The 13,739-nt window shown below is 56.4% G+C and overlaps 1 protein-coding gene across 1 annotated transcript in view; it reads left to right on the forward strand.

Moving 5' to 3' along the window:
• NCOR2 (nuclear receptor corepressor 2) overlaps positions 1 to 12,487 on the forward strand; it is a 154,623-nt gene extending 142,136 nt beyond the window's left edge. Inside the window, exons 33-46 of the mRNA XM_017734702.1 lie at positions 157 to 350; positions 1,099 to 1,326; positions 1,423 to 1,668; positions 1,813 to 1,962; positions 2,388 to 2,528; positions 2,639 to 2,801; positions 3,339 to 3,772; positions 5,575 to 5,718; positions 5,838 to 5,980; positions 6,318 to 6,511; positions 7,997 to 8,143; positions 8,607 to 8,752; positions 10,049 to 10,102; positions 12,074 to 12,487. Of these exons, the coding sequence (XP_017590191.1) occupies positions 157 to 350; positions 1,099 to 1,326; positions 1,423 to 1,668; positions 1,813 to 1,962; positions 2,388 to 2,528; positions 2,639 to 2,801; positions 3,339 to 3,772; positions 5,575 to 5,718; positions 5,838 to 5,980; positions 6,318 to 6,511; positions 7,997 to 8,143; positions 8,607 to 8,752; positions 10,049 to 10,102; positions 12,074 to 12,444 (2,755 nt within the window). The 3' untranslated portion in view covers positions 12,445 to 12,487. The remainder of the gene's footprint in view (positions 1 to 156; positions 351 to 1,098; positions 1,327 to 1,422; positions 1,669 to 1,812; positions 1,963 to 2,387; positions 2,529 to 2,638; positions 2,802 to 3,338; positions 3,773 to 5,574; positions 5,719 to 5,837; positions 5,981 to 6,317; positions 6,512 to 7,996; positions 8,144 to 8,606; positions 8,753 to 10,048; positions 10,103 to 12,073) is intronic.
• The last annotated feature ends 1,252 nt before the right edge of the window (positions 12,488 to 13,739 follow it).

The raw sequence follows: 13,739 nt of genomic DNA on the forward strand, positions 1-13,739 counted from the left end.
TTTGTACAGCGGCTCTTCCTCCTCGAGTACCAAAAAGCACGATGTGCGGTCCATCATCGGCAGTCCCAGCAGGACTTTTCACTCTGTGCATTCTCTGGATGTCATCCAAGACCCGAGGAATCTGGAAAGAGCTTACGAAGAGAGCCTGAAAAACAGGCCAAGCCCTGTGACAAACTCGGGTGGCTCCATTGCCAGAGGGGCTCCTGTGATTGTACCCGAGCCGGGCAAGCCCCACCAAAGTGCCCTCGGCTATGAGGACCACCAGGCAGGGCACAGCACGGCCTTCAGCAGCCACTTGCACAGAGGGTCTCCGGTCTCCACACGGGAGTCCACACCACGGCAGCACGAAGGTACTTGGCAAACCTTTTATTTGATGGTAAGATTTCTGACAACCGAGCAGGTGAGGTGCGCGGGAGGCGGCTGCTGACCCCACCTGCCCGAGCAGTTCCCAGCAGGTGCCTGTTGAACCCGTTCTTCCCAGCACCCCACGCCCACGGCTGACTCACGGCGCTGGGGTGGCTGCCAGGGACAGCTGGGGCTCAGCGCCCTTCCTGGGGGTGCTCACACTGTTGAAGTGAGGGCGCTTCACCTGCACAAGGGTAACCAAAGGGAGACTTGGGCCGTGGCTGGTGAAGCCATTGGTGTTTCAAAAGTGTCTTCCCTGTCCCAGCAGTGGCCCATAGCACTCTTTTTTCCATAGGCGGACAGGAAAGCAGTGCTTGGGAGGCTGGGTGGGAGATGTTCACACTTCTCACTAACACGGGCAGTGACCTCCTTGTGCTGAAGAGTGTGGCAGCAAGGCTGCACCACCAGCTGCTTGTGCAGGCCAGGGTGCATGCACAGATTGCCCAGCATGGATGTGCTGGGGTGGAGGGACGATTTGGGAAAGGCCTCTCTCCCAAGGGGCAATTGGGATTTGGCCCATCTCGACCTTGGTGGTGTAACAGGTCATGGCAGTGCAGGGAGGAGGGAAAGGTCCCTCAAGTTCAGGGTAGCTAGAATTGTCCCTGTGGGACATGCTTGGCTGCAGGCATCCCTCGGGGACATGGCTTGGCCGCAGTGCTCAGTCTCTGACTCATTTCCTTCTGCTCTCTGCAGGGAGCATCACTGCTGGGAAGCCAGTGTCCCAGGACAGAAAGATCACCCCCACATCGAGAGAGCTCACCAACTCCAAGTCTCCGCACGCCCCCGTGCCTGACCACCACCACCCCATCTCCCCGTACGAGCACCTGCTCCGCGGCGTCAGCGGGGTGGATCTGTACCGAGGACACATCCCACTGCCTTTTGACCCCGCTGCCATCCCGAGGGGAATCCAACTGGAAGCAGGTACCTCGGCTGGGGGCACAGTCTGTTATTTTCCTTGTTATGCTCCAAAAGCCTGAGGCCTCTGAGGCTTCACATCTGCATCCTTTTCTCTCCCAGCTGCTGCTTACTACCTGCCAAGGCATCTGGCTCCAAGCCCCACGTACCCACACCTGTACCCCCCGTACCTCATCCGGGGCTACCCGGACACGGCGGCCATGGAGAACCGCCAGACCATCATCAACGACTACATCACGTCGCAGCAGATGCACCACAACGCCGCAGCCACGGCCATGGCGCAGCGGGCGGACATGCTGCGCGGGCTGTCACCCCGGGAGCCCTCCCTCGCCCTCAACTATGCAGCAGGTCCTCCCAGCACAGCACTGTCCAGGGGTTTGGGAGCAGTATGGGAGGAGGAGGCTGGGTCAGGCTGGCACTGCCAGCTCCAGCATGGCCAAGCTGCAGCAGCTCGGTGTTGTCCTGACAGCCCTCTCGCTTCTCTCTCTCCAGGCATCATCGACCTGTCCCAAGTGCCACACCTGCCCGTCCTCGTGCCCCCTACCCCTGGCACCTCTGCCACCACCATGGACCGCATCACCTACATCCCTGGACCCCCCCAGACCTTCGGCAGCCGGCACAGCAGCTCCCCTTTGTCCCCAGGTAATGCTGCAGGTTGCTTTTCCAATGGGAAAATGGTTGAGCGGGATGCTCGTAACCAATCCAAGGCCATGGGCTCAGCATGCCAGGGCAGACGGGGAGACTCCAAATTAATTCTCACTCAGGGACCAGTTCACTGACTCCCTCTCTTCCTGCTTGTTGAGGGCTTCCTTGCTTTTTCCCCCTTCTTCCCCAAAGCAAACAGCGCTGTGGAAGGTCATAACTTGGAGACGGCGCCAGGACAGCTATTCCATGATTTGTCTGGGTTTTGTCGCGCTGGTTGCCCTCGTCTGTCCTGCTCCAGGTGACCTTGGATGGAGCCATTCCTTATCTGCTCTGCAGACACAGCAATGTGAAGAGCAGGCAGCATTCCCAGGGGGAATTGCTGTGTCTGCAGCCCTCTCACTGCCTTTCTCACTGGGTTTCAGGAGGGCCCACGCACATGACCAAACAGTCAGGATCATCGGTGTCCGAACGGGAACGGGAGCGGGAGAGGGAACGAGAGAGGGAGCGTGAAAAATCCATCCTAGCCTCCACCACGGTGGAGCACGCGCCCATCTGGAGACCAGGTAGGCTGGGGAGGAGTCCAGCACTGCACTTTGGGGCCAGTGCTGGGTGGAGGTAAGATTAGGGCTGTTGGGCAGAGAGCTAAAGAAGCCTTTCCTTGTGCTCTCCCCAGGTACAGAGCAGTCCAGCAGCCGTTCGTCCTCCCACTCCCACAGCCACCAGCACTCTCCCGTCTCACCCCGCACCCATGAGACCATCCAGCAGCGCCCCAGCGTGCTCCACAACACGAGCATGAAGATCATCTCCTCGGAGACCCCCACCCCTTCTGTCCTACGGTATGTTCCCCCCACCATGGTTTCCAGTGCCTGCCTGGATGCCTGCACCGTAACTTAATTAATGAGCACCTCTGAGAGGAAGGAGTGAGAGTTGTTTTCCCTTCATTCTCAGTGGGAACAGGATTTGGATTTCAAGGGAAGTTGTGATGGGGAGAGGCACATTTTGGTGCCTCAATTCTTTGCTTTTCGTGGTGGCTTTTCCTGCTACCAGGAAATAACGTAGAATTGCACCTGTGCCCAAGTACAGGTACTGCTCCTCTTGCTGAAGATTGCCTGGTGGTGGAATTACCAAGGTCTCTGGGACCTGTCCATGGGTTTTATGTTCTCCAGTCAATGCATTCAGGCCCAATATCCTGTGGCCAGTTACTGTGGTGGAGGCTCTATCCAAGCCCTCCTCCCTGGCCCTGCATGGGCCAACCCTGCACTCAGGAGGCCTGGAAGGAGCTCGGCCAGGGCAAGGCTGAACGCTCAGGCTCTGGTTAACAGCATTTCTCCATGTGCTTCTCTCATCTTGGCCTTGTCTTCATTTCCTTCCAGATCCTCCTCCACCACTACCACGTCACCGATCCGCTCTGCCGCCTTCCCCTCGGCCTCCACCCTGCGCTCCTCCCTCAGCGCGGCCGATGGCTACGCGGCCCCGCTGGACCCGGCCATCCTGCAGAAAGAGGCCTCGAGGGTGCGGGAAGCCAAGACAGAACGAGCCCAGACTGACAACAACGTCTACACCTCAAAGCTGCCCAGTGGGGCCAACCTCGAACAGTCGCCTTCCCCCATCAAAGCCATGGAGTCGAGACCTTTGCCCGCCTCCGGACCTGCGTCTTCTCATCACTATGGCAGAGGACAGGGGAAAAGCCAGCAGCACCACCACCCTCTGGACCAGCAGCACGCAGCCTCAGGCTCCGAGCAGCACAGTAGAGAAAAGAGTCAAAGTAAACGCTTTTCCATGCAGGATCAGGAGCTCCGAGCTCTCGGTAAGACCACCACGACAGCAGCCAACTTCATAGATGGGATTATCGTGCGCCAAATGTCTTGTGATAAGGGGCAGCGAGAAAGAGGCTCGCTGAGTAATGACTCCAGTAGTGAGGGTCACAAATTGGAGGGCAGAGGTGAGAGAGCTGTGGCCTGACACCCATTTTATTTCATTATTTTTTATTTTTAGTTGCACGTTCTGGATATTGGCTCCATCACCTCCCCAACTGTGCTTGTCCCTCTGCTTCCTGGTCGTTGTTTTATTCCAGACTTTATTTTTGTGTTTTAAGGATCTTCCCTTCTCCCACCCTCTTTTAGTTTTTCCCATTGCTAAGTCCTGTTTTGCAAATGTTGTCCAGTTCCTGGTATTGCTTTTTACAGACAATAGCTGTTTGCTAATTTCGATTTCCCCATCCTTAGAAGTTCCCAGGCAGTCTGTAAGGAGCAGTTGTGGGTAATAAATCAAATGAGCAAAGCGGAGAACTGGGACTGTGAGCGTGACAAGGCTGCTGGCCATCAGACAAACACCTCCCTGCTCGTGAGCTGCAGGGTCTCAGAGGACTTTGTGGGTCTCAGCTTGGATGGGGTCCCTGTGCTCAGGGTGACCTCACTCAGGGTCCCAGTGCTGGATGCTGCCCAAGGTGGGCACCATGGACATGGCTGTCCTGGGATCACTCAGCCCAGCCGTGCTCAGCAGCTGTTTCCAGAGCAGACCACAAGAACCACCTAATTGGAATCTTGTGTAAGACACAAAAGCACTGGGATTAGTTATTCCAATGGAAAGTGCAGGGAGGGGGATGGATTTCAAGGTCTAGATCAGTCTTGATGGGACCAACCTTCACCCAGAGCATTCATCCAGGCTCCTACCAGCATGCAGAAGCAACAAGCAGCCTGTGGGGATTTGGTGGGACCCCATCTTCAAGTTGAAGCATCTGCCTTGGCCATCAGCACTGCAAGTTTCTGCCCCACTCCCCTTCCCATAACCCAAGGATGGGACTTGGTGGACTTGCCAGTGGTAGGTTCGTGGTTGGACTCAATGAGCTTAGAGGTCTTTCTGGCCTAAATGGTTCTATGAGTCTATGAAAGGCATTAAAATGCCGAGAACAGTCAAATTTTGCCCCTGCGGTTTGTGAGTCTGGAGTGGCATCTGGGCTCTTCAGGGCCTCACATCCAGTTTTCAAGTCCCTGGTCCTGGCCATGCTGGGCTTTGGGCTTTGCTTTGTAATGCACTTGGAGACCTCTTGTGCAGCCACCTCCACTTTCTCTGGGCATCGCTGTCCAGGCATAGTGGGGGTTTCAGTGGGTGGAGAAAATAGGGGAACAAGTTGTGAACCTGCAGAGATTGCACTTGGTCCCTGGCTCTCATGCTGGCACTGAGAGCTGCTGAGTGTCCAGCTCTGCAGGAATAAGACATCACCTCTTCACAGCAGCCACCACCACAGCTGGACGTCGGAGGTGGCCCTGCAGTGTGACCTGCCGGGTCTTCCTTCACCTCTTTTTCCCCCCACTTCGCTGGACATGTGACTGTCCCACAAGCGATGGTGCAGCAGTGCTAGGGAAAAGCCAAGTGAGCCCCTGGTTTTAACTCCCTTCCATTTCCTCAGGCCATCATGGAGGCTACAGCCCCGAGCGGATGGAAGCAGTGAGTCCCGTGAGCTCGCCCAGCCTGTCCCATGAGAAAGGGGCCAAGCTCTCTTTTTCCCCCCACTTCGCTGAACATGTGACTGTCCCACAAGTGATGGTGCAGCAGTGCTAGGGAAAAGCCAAGTGAGCCCCTGGTTTTAACTCCCTTCCATTTCCTCAGGCTATCATGGAGGCTACAGCCCCGAGCGGATGGAAGCAGTGAGTCCCGTGAGCTCGCCCAGCCTGTCCCATGAGAAAGGGGCCAAGCTGCTGCAGGACACAGAGAAGGGGCATGGGGAGCATGACCTGAGGCAGAAGCAGCAAGGTGAGAACAGGAGCTGGCGCAGGAGAGCCCGAGCTGACCATGCTCCAGTGTTGGGATGGCATTCAAGGAAGGGGACACAGATGTCATCTCATTACTGCTCTCTTCTTGGTGCCCCCCAGGCTCGCTGAAGGCCTCGGCTCCCGAAGCCGCCCACCTGCAGCACCTGCGGCAGCCCGACGGCCCCCAGTGCCAGCCCCTGCAGTCCAGCCAGAGCATCAAGGGCATGAACCAGCGGGTGGTCACGCTGGCCCAGCACATCAGTGTAACTAACCAACCTCGTTCACCCCCCTCACCCTCCTGCTGGGGCTCCAGGGAGGAGGGAAGAGCTCAGTGAAACATGTCTGGTGGGGATGGGCTGGGAGTGATGCTGGAGACGTCAATTCCTATAGTTGGGGGCTGAAGAGCAGGGGGCATCAGGGGTGTTCATCCCGGGTTTTGTGTCCCCAAGAAGCCCGTCACGAGAGCTGTTGCAGACAGGAGGCAGAAGTTCCAGCTGCAGGGTCAAACCAGCCTGTTTCCCTCCTGCTTACCCTCTTAGTTGGGCCCAGCAGGACAAAGGTGAAAACCAGCTCCATTTCTGACTCAGGTTTCTTCCCCAGGAGGTCATCACGCAGGACTACACACGCCATCACCCGCAGCAGCTCAACTCCCACATCCAGGCCCCGGTGTATTCGTTCCCCGGGGCGGCGTGCCCGGTGCTGGACCTGCGCCGCACCCCCAGCGAGGCCTACCTGCAGCAGCAGGAGCACACGGCGGCCTCGCGCATCTCCCCGCAGAACGAAGGGGGCAAAAGGTGAGCTCAGAGGCCAACCCAAGCTGGCACAGATGGGCTTGTGCCAGTCTGAGCTCAGATGGGCCCAGGTGGCTCAGGGGAAGTCAGGCGGGTGCCCTTGGCTACTTGGCACCGCGCTGAGGTGGTGCACAGGGCAGGCATTGCTCTCCTCAGCTTGGTGCTGGGTGTATTCCCTGCTTACACAGCCCAACTCCTTTCTGATCTGGGCATCTTTCCCCTGGGGTGGTGCCTCTTGCCATCGCTGTTGTCCTAGAGATGCTCTTTAGACCCTCTTAGAGTCCATGCATAATTCTCTTCCCAATCCGGCCGGCGTCACAGGATAGTTTAGGTGGGAAGGGATCTCTCAAGATCATCCAGCCCAGCACTGTCCTCTTGAGCAGGTTGTCCTGGAGCATGGCCAGTTGGGTTCAGAATATCTCCACTGATGGAGACAACACCTTTCTGGCCAGTCTGTCCGAGCATTTCAGCACTCTGACAGGAAAAATGGTCTTCTTGTGTTGGGATGGAATTTCACATGTTTTGTTTGTGTGCATGTTGCCTCTTGTCCTGTCACTGTTCTCAGTCCCTGACCAGAGATGATTCCAAAAAACCTGAAGCAACATGTTTTCCATTGGTTCAAAGTTAATTTTATCTACATCTTTCTCAGTGAATAAGAAGTTTACTAGACACACGTGCCCTGACAACTAGAATTGTTCATTTCAGGCACCACCTGTATTTGTTTTAAAGTCACTTTCAAATCCCCGTGCTGCTACAAGGCAGGTCTGATTACTGTTGTATGGAATTTAAAAATGGGTCTGTCTTTCCACCCAAACACCCACCCAGATGTATCCAGGAATGAGTTGTGCCTTGTCAGTAAATGGGATTATTCGTCCCAGCTCTGCCTGATCCTGGAGTTGGCTTTATAACATGAAGGAAAAGAGCCCAGCCCTGACCACCCAGTGATGAAAAAAACTGGGGAAAAAAAGAGAAACCACAGAAAGAACAGAGATGTAAATTCCCAGAACTCGCCGTGAGGAATTCCTCGCAGACTCGAGCCTGGCTGTCTTCCAGGCTCTGGCCACGGGCAGGCATCAGGGGCCAGTATTGATCCTCTCTAAGCTGCCCCAGCTCCAGGCCCCCTCCTGCAACCAGCCAGCTCCTGTGTGGCCCTGACAAGGAGGATGGGAGGTGGCGGGTTCTGCCTCCGCTGTGTTCACAAATACTGAGAATCAAATGCCGTGTCCCCAAAAGGTTAATGTCACAGCTCTTCACAGGGATCCATGTGTCCCTGCCACCAGCAGGTCCCTCCTGGGCTGCTCTGTTTGGGGTGTCTCAGCTGTCCCCACTGTCAGGGGATCAGGCCCAGGGCTCAGCTCAGCCCAGCTCTGCCTGCCCAAACCACACTCTCAAAGCACCAGGAGTCCTTCTCCCCTCCCAACCCCGAGCTGCTGCACAGGGCCAGGGGCTGTCGCAGTGAAACGACGGCCTGTCCCCATTGCTGCCCAGGTCCCCGGAGCAGGGCAAGGCGGCGGCCGGGGGGCCGGACAGCTGTATCGAGCCGGTGTCTCCACCAGACGGCGTGGGAGAAGCGGAACATGCCAAGGGCGCCCCGTACCCCGTCCTGTTCCGCGAGGGAGAGCCCATGGACCAGAGGTAGGGCCCTGGAGCGGGCGCTGGGGCTACCTGGGGATGGGGATGTCGCGAGGCGGGGGCGGGGGGGCCGCACGCGTGTATCGAGCCGGTGTCTCCACCAGACGGCGTGGGAGAAGCGGAACATGCCAAGGGCGCCCCGTACCCCGTCCTGTTCCGCGAGGGAGAGCCCATGGACCAGAGGTAGGGCCCTGGAGCGGGCGCTGGGGCTACCTGGGGATGGGGATGTCCCGTCCAGCCCTGGCCTGGGCTGCTTTCCTTGCTGCCCCAAGCAGTGTCCCCTCCCAGGGTGCTGTACTTGTAGCAGCTTTTCAATACCGTGGGGTATGTTTATCATTGGGATAGGGAGACAGGTTGGAGGTGCTGAGTATCCCAGGAGCTCCCAGCCTGATCCTGAGCACTGAGGGAAGAGGCTCTTTAGGTATAGTGGAGTTTCAGAGGTTTCCAATGGTCTTCTGCTCTGCAGGATGGGGTCCAAGTCCCCAGGAAACAACACTCAGCGTCCAGCTTTCTTCAGCAAGCTGACTGAGAGCAACTCTGCCATGGTGAAGTCCAAGAAACAGGAGATCATCAAGAAGCTCAGCACGACCAACAAAAACGAGACAGAATACAGTAAGAACCTGTGGGGAGGCGAATGCAAGGCACCAGGGGAGGAAAAGCCTCAAGGACACGTGAAGCAAAGGAGATTTGGGAATGGGTGCTGCTGTGTTAAAGGGCTGGGAGCTCCCAGCCAGCTCTGTCTGCACCGAAGTCCGACTCGATGGTCCTCGTGGGTCCCTTCCAACTCAGAATAGTCTGGGATTCCATGAAATACAAGGTCCAAATGTTTCCTAGAATGCTCTGCACTGGTGCCAGCAGTGACTGTGTGCATCTGGGGAGGCAGTGGGAGACTTCCCACCCCAGTCTCCATGCTCTGAGGCTGTCAATCCCACCCACACCAGATAACCTAAGTAGGAAGGAAATAATGAGCTGAGCATGGAGGAGACTTAAGAGCAATTGATATTTTAATGACTGGCCAGCCAAGCTGAATCCTTCCTCCTTGAGATGCATCTCTCCCCAACCTTACTTTAAAGCCCTACATCAATATTGGTGCAGCTCTGTAAAACTAACCAGGCTGGCTCAGATTAGAAATTCAGCCCGTTCATTCATTAACCGCTAATAGAGTAGATAGGATCATAATTTAATTTAGCCCAGCATTATACAGTCAATACTAATTCAATTTGAATCCATCTTACAACAGCTGCATCGGATAAGAGGGACCGAGCTGTCTCGTCTCCTGGATGATGTTACCATGAGCCAACAGTATTGTTATGCCCCTTTGGGGACATGTAGCTGAACCCCCTGACCTTCCACACTTTCCCTTATCAAGAAAAAATATATAGAAATTGGATACACCTCTTATTTGATGAGAATTTCTGTTATTCTAAGGAAAGTAATATCCAAGTCAAACAGCTCAGCTAAGAGGGAAAATATTGATTTAACATTTTTTCTCCTCCTCCTCACCCTCTCCACTGCCCAGACCTGCTCCATGCATAGGGGGCATTGAGCCTTTGAAAATCCCATAGGCATGAGAGAGGATTTGGCTTCATGGAGCTTGTAATCCCAAGGGCAGGAGGGAGGAAGGGAGGGAGGCCAGCACTGAGCACAAAGACATTGCCCTGGCTTTCTGGGCTCTGTTATTTTGCCCTTTCCCACCTGGTGAGGGTGCCCGCTGTGGATCTCCCAGAGGCACTGGGAGTTATCCCTGGTCCCAGCCAGCACCCACAGACCCACGCCTGTGCCTGGGGGAGCTGGGCTGCTGTTGGGAGTGCCATGACAGAGAGATGGGAATCTTGTGTGGCCGCCCCCCCCTGCCACTAACCTGCATGTGCTCTCTCCATACTGAAGAGCTTCTTTGTTTTTCTCCAGATGTGGGGCAGCCTGGGACAGAGATTTTCAACATGCCAGCGATTACTGGAGCAGGTAACTCCCCACATACCTGTACCTCGTTCCCCACAGGGCTTACAGCTATGGCGAGCAGGAGGCTCGGTAGATTTAAGCATCTCCTATTTTTGTTTTCCCTTAAGACCAAGTGTAACAGGTGCTGGGAGGCAGAGGCCTCAGGACACACCGTAACTCTCTGCTGCTGGGTTGGAGACAGGGCAGTGTAATTCCTTGGAAAGCCTGGCAGAGTTTGAGGAGAGGTTAAAGGTCAAGCAAGGGTTGGCCATCTGATGCCATCAGAGGGTTAAACCATCTTAGCAAGGTGGACTTCACACCTGGAGAGAGCACCCTGCTCTTGATGGGACCTTATGGTCACCTGTGGGTGGGTGGGAGGGCAGTGGCAAAGGGGAACATGAGGGTGGGCAGTGGGGTCTGTGTCACCACGGGCTGGGCAGAATGCAGGAGCCAGCTGCAAAAGCAAACTGGGGCAAGAGCAGCACTCTGGGCAGAGTGGTGATGCTGAGGACTGGAGGGGAGATGAGGGGTGCTGGGGCAGGAGGAGGTGTTTCCTTGGGAGCTGGAAGAGTGCTCAGGCCCACAACCAGCCCGAGGGGGAATGACAGTGGGAAGCTGTCACACTGTTGCCACCTGCGACATGTCCGGCTGGGCTCGCAAATGAATGGAGCAAATCCCCACTGAGGAATACTAATTGGTACTTAATTAATTAAGGATTAATGCTCTCCTGCAGCAGGACTGCCTTCAGGTTGTCAGTTTTAAGTAGGAGAACAGCAGTTTTCCCACAGCCAAGGGCAGGAGGTGCTGTGGGCAGGGGTTTGGTGCGGAGGGAGGGCCAGTGGTGTAGGACTGCTCACCAGTGGAAATGAGTTTGGGAGGAGTGAGCTGGCATCAGCTGCTGGGGTGAGCAGGTGCAGCCAGGTAGGACCCGAGATTTGAGGGTCAGTTTCGGCTAGAGGGGATCAGGAAAGACCCTGCCTGTGTACAGCAAGACCAGTGTTCAAAGCAGGTTTACAGGAACCTGGGATCTGTCCCTTTCCAAGCAGAGGGGCAGCGATCCCAGAACAAACACCCCAGGATGGGGTCAGCGGGGGGGCCTGGCAGTTTTGTGTCTGTATTTTGCCCTTGCTTGTTCCCTGTAACTGCCACCCCGGGAATGACGGTGGCGTGGCTGAGCCTCTGGTCCCTGTGCGGTGCTGCTCCATAACTGCATGGCTTGAGACTCACAACCACGCGGACACTTCGCCTCTGCATCCTGTCCCACTCAGCCCAGGGGGCCCTGGTCCCCGTGGGAACCCGGCCTGGGGGGAAGGGGGGCTGGGGCAGTGGGCAGGGGGATTGCAGAGAGCACGAGGAGGGACAACAGGACACTCCCCTCTCCCCGTGTAGCCTGACCCACGCAGGCAGCTCTGGCGGCTGCTTGCATCCTCTCACCCCAGAGCCAAATCCAGGCACTTCTTTCTCATCAGGTGTTTTTGTGGGGTACTCCTCCTTCCTTCCCTGACTTCCTTAATGGGAAACCGCCCCGGCCTCCAAATTCCTGGCGCACTGACCATTGCTACGTGTGCATATGGACCCCAATGACCCCACATCCAATGACTCTCCTCCTGCCCCCATGCCGACCCTGGCCGGGTTGGGAGCGCAGCCCCTGCTCCTTGGAGATGCTCCCTGGGGCTCTGCGACAAACCCTTATCCCTGGCCCTGGGGAACCCTCCCAAAACCCAGACCCCAGAGTGAGCCCCATCCGTCCCACCGCCAGCCCCCGCCGAGCCCTGGGGCGGGATGGAGCGGGAGGAGGAGGAGGACGGGTGCATCACAGCGCTTTAAAGAACAAGATGACAAAGTTTGTTGCTTTGCGAGAATGTGCTGACTGTTTGTTTCTTCCCTTCTCCCTTGTCTCCTTTCTCCCCCTTTCCCCGTCCCCCCCATCTTTCTTCTCATTTGGCTCCCCCCCATCTCCCGTCCCCTCTCTCCTCCCTCTCCCGTATCTCCCAGGGCTAATCAGTTGTAGGAGCCAGTCGGTCCAAGAGAATTCCAGTACCAACATGGGGTTGGAGGCAATAATTAGGAAAGCCCTAATGGGTAAATATGACGAGCAGTGGGAAGAGCGCTCACCTCTCAGTGCCAATGCTTTTAACTCTCTGAATGCCAGTGCAAGCCTGCCCGCTGCTATGCCCATAACTCCTGCTGATGGACGAAACGAGGACGTGCGCTCCTTGCCAGGTCTGCAGCCCTCTCCACCTTCACTCTCTGTGTTATTAATTCTCAGCCTTTTTATCTCCCCATTTACCAGGGGATTTATTCCTCCCCTCCCCGTTTTTGTTCATTTTGGTTTTCTTTTTCTCCCCTCCCTCCCCCAGCTTTGAGCTTTGTGGATCCGCTGATTAATCCTGTTTGATGTTAATTTAATAGTCTCCAAAGGTGCTGTTGCTTTCTCTAAACCACTGACTTGCTCCTTTCTCCTTTCCCTGTTTGTTGGTTTTTAATATCTCCTTTTCCTATATTTTTTTTTACACAATGGAAAGGTTTATGGGGGTGGAAAACCCCCCCACCCAAAAAATCAAGGGCATAAACTTAAATAGCCAGCCCCAACTGTCTGTAAACCCCCAGTGGGATCGCTGCTCCCAAAACAGGGGAAGGTGCTGAGAAGGGCTGGTGTGGAGGACACAGGGCAGGGTGGCATTTCCCTCCCCACTCCAGTCTCTGGGGGTGTCGGGGCAGAATCCAACCTGGGATGGGGGGATGGGATCTGGGAGCGCCTGGAGCAAGAGGGAGGTGGTAAGGGAGCTAAAAGTGGTACATGAAGGATGATAAAGAGAGGAGAGCTGGGGATGAGCTGCCCCATGGGCCCTGATGGGGCTTGCAGAGCCCGCTGGGCCCCATGGCGGGGTCTGCTCAGCTCTGAGGAGACTGGAGCAGAGATGAGAGGGTGGCTGTGCAGATCCCCAGTTAAGAAAGGGAGGGAGGAGGGGGGATCAGGGATGGATGGGGGGAGCATTTGTCCCCCGCACACCTGCCAAGGGCAGAGTGCCTCATGGCAGTGCCCTGCACAGAGCATGACACCACTGCCAGGGATCAGCCTCGGGAATCCAGGCACAGAGCCCGTGGCTCAGGGGTAGATCCTGGGTGCACATGTGCACCTTCCTCCAGGTCAGCTCACACCCCTCTGGGTCATCTAACACCAGGCACTCTAAAGCTTTTTGCAGAAAAGCTTTTCTGGCTCCTGCATGAAACCAGCAGCTTCTTCCAGCCGTGCCTCCCTATGCCTGGTGGAGGCTGCCTGCTGCTGCTGGGCAGGCAGGGTGGGATGCAGAGCCCATCTATCCCTCCCCTGTGGGGAGCTCCCCCTCATTTATCTGGGCTCACCTGCCCGACAGAGGCCCTTCTGGCTTCAAACCTTTTAAAAACTGGCTAAACATCTCCAGGGATTCTGCTGTAAGGAGAGATGAAAGACCCATGTAGACCATGGGAATGGGGAATGTGCTCAGGGCTCCAGCACCCACGCAGCTCTTGGGGGGTCGCTGCCAACCGCATGTGCCCGTGGGGGTGGCACATGGAGCTCCATTCATGAGCCACGTTTGTGGGCTGAGCCACGAGCGGGCTCGGGAGCAGATCCTGCAGGGAAGCGGCCGAAGCCGCACGGCTGCTCCCGCCCCCGGGG

This window comes from Corvus brachyrhynchos, unplaced genomic scaffold (assembly GCF_000691975.1).
Source record: "Corvus brachyrhynchos isolate BGI_N302 unplaced genomic scaffold, ASM69197v1 scaffold114, whole genome shotgun sequence".
Taxonomy (NCBI): Eukaryota; Metazoa; Chordata; class Aves; order Passeriformes; family Corvidae; genus Corvus; species Corvus brachyrhynchos.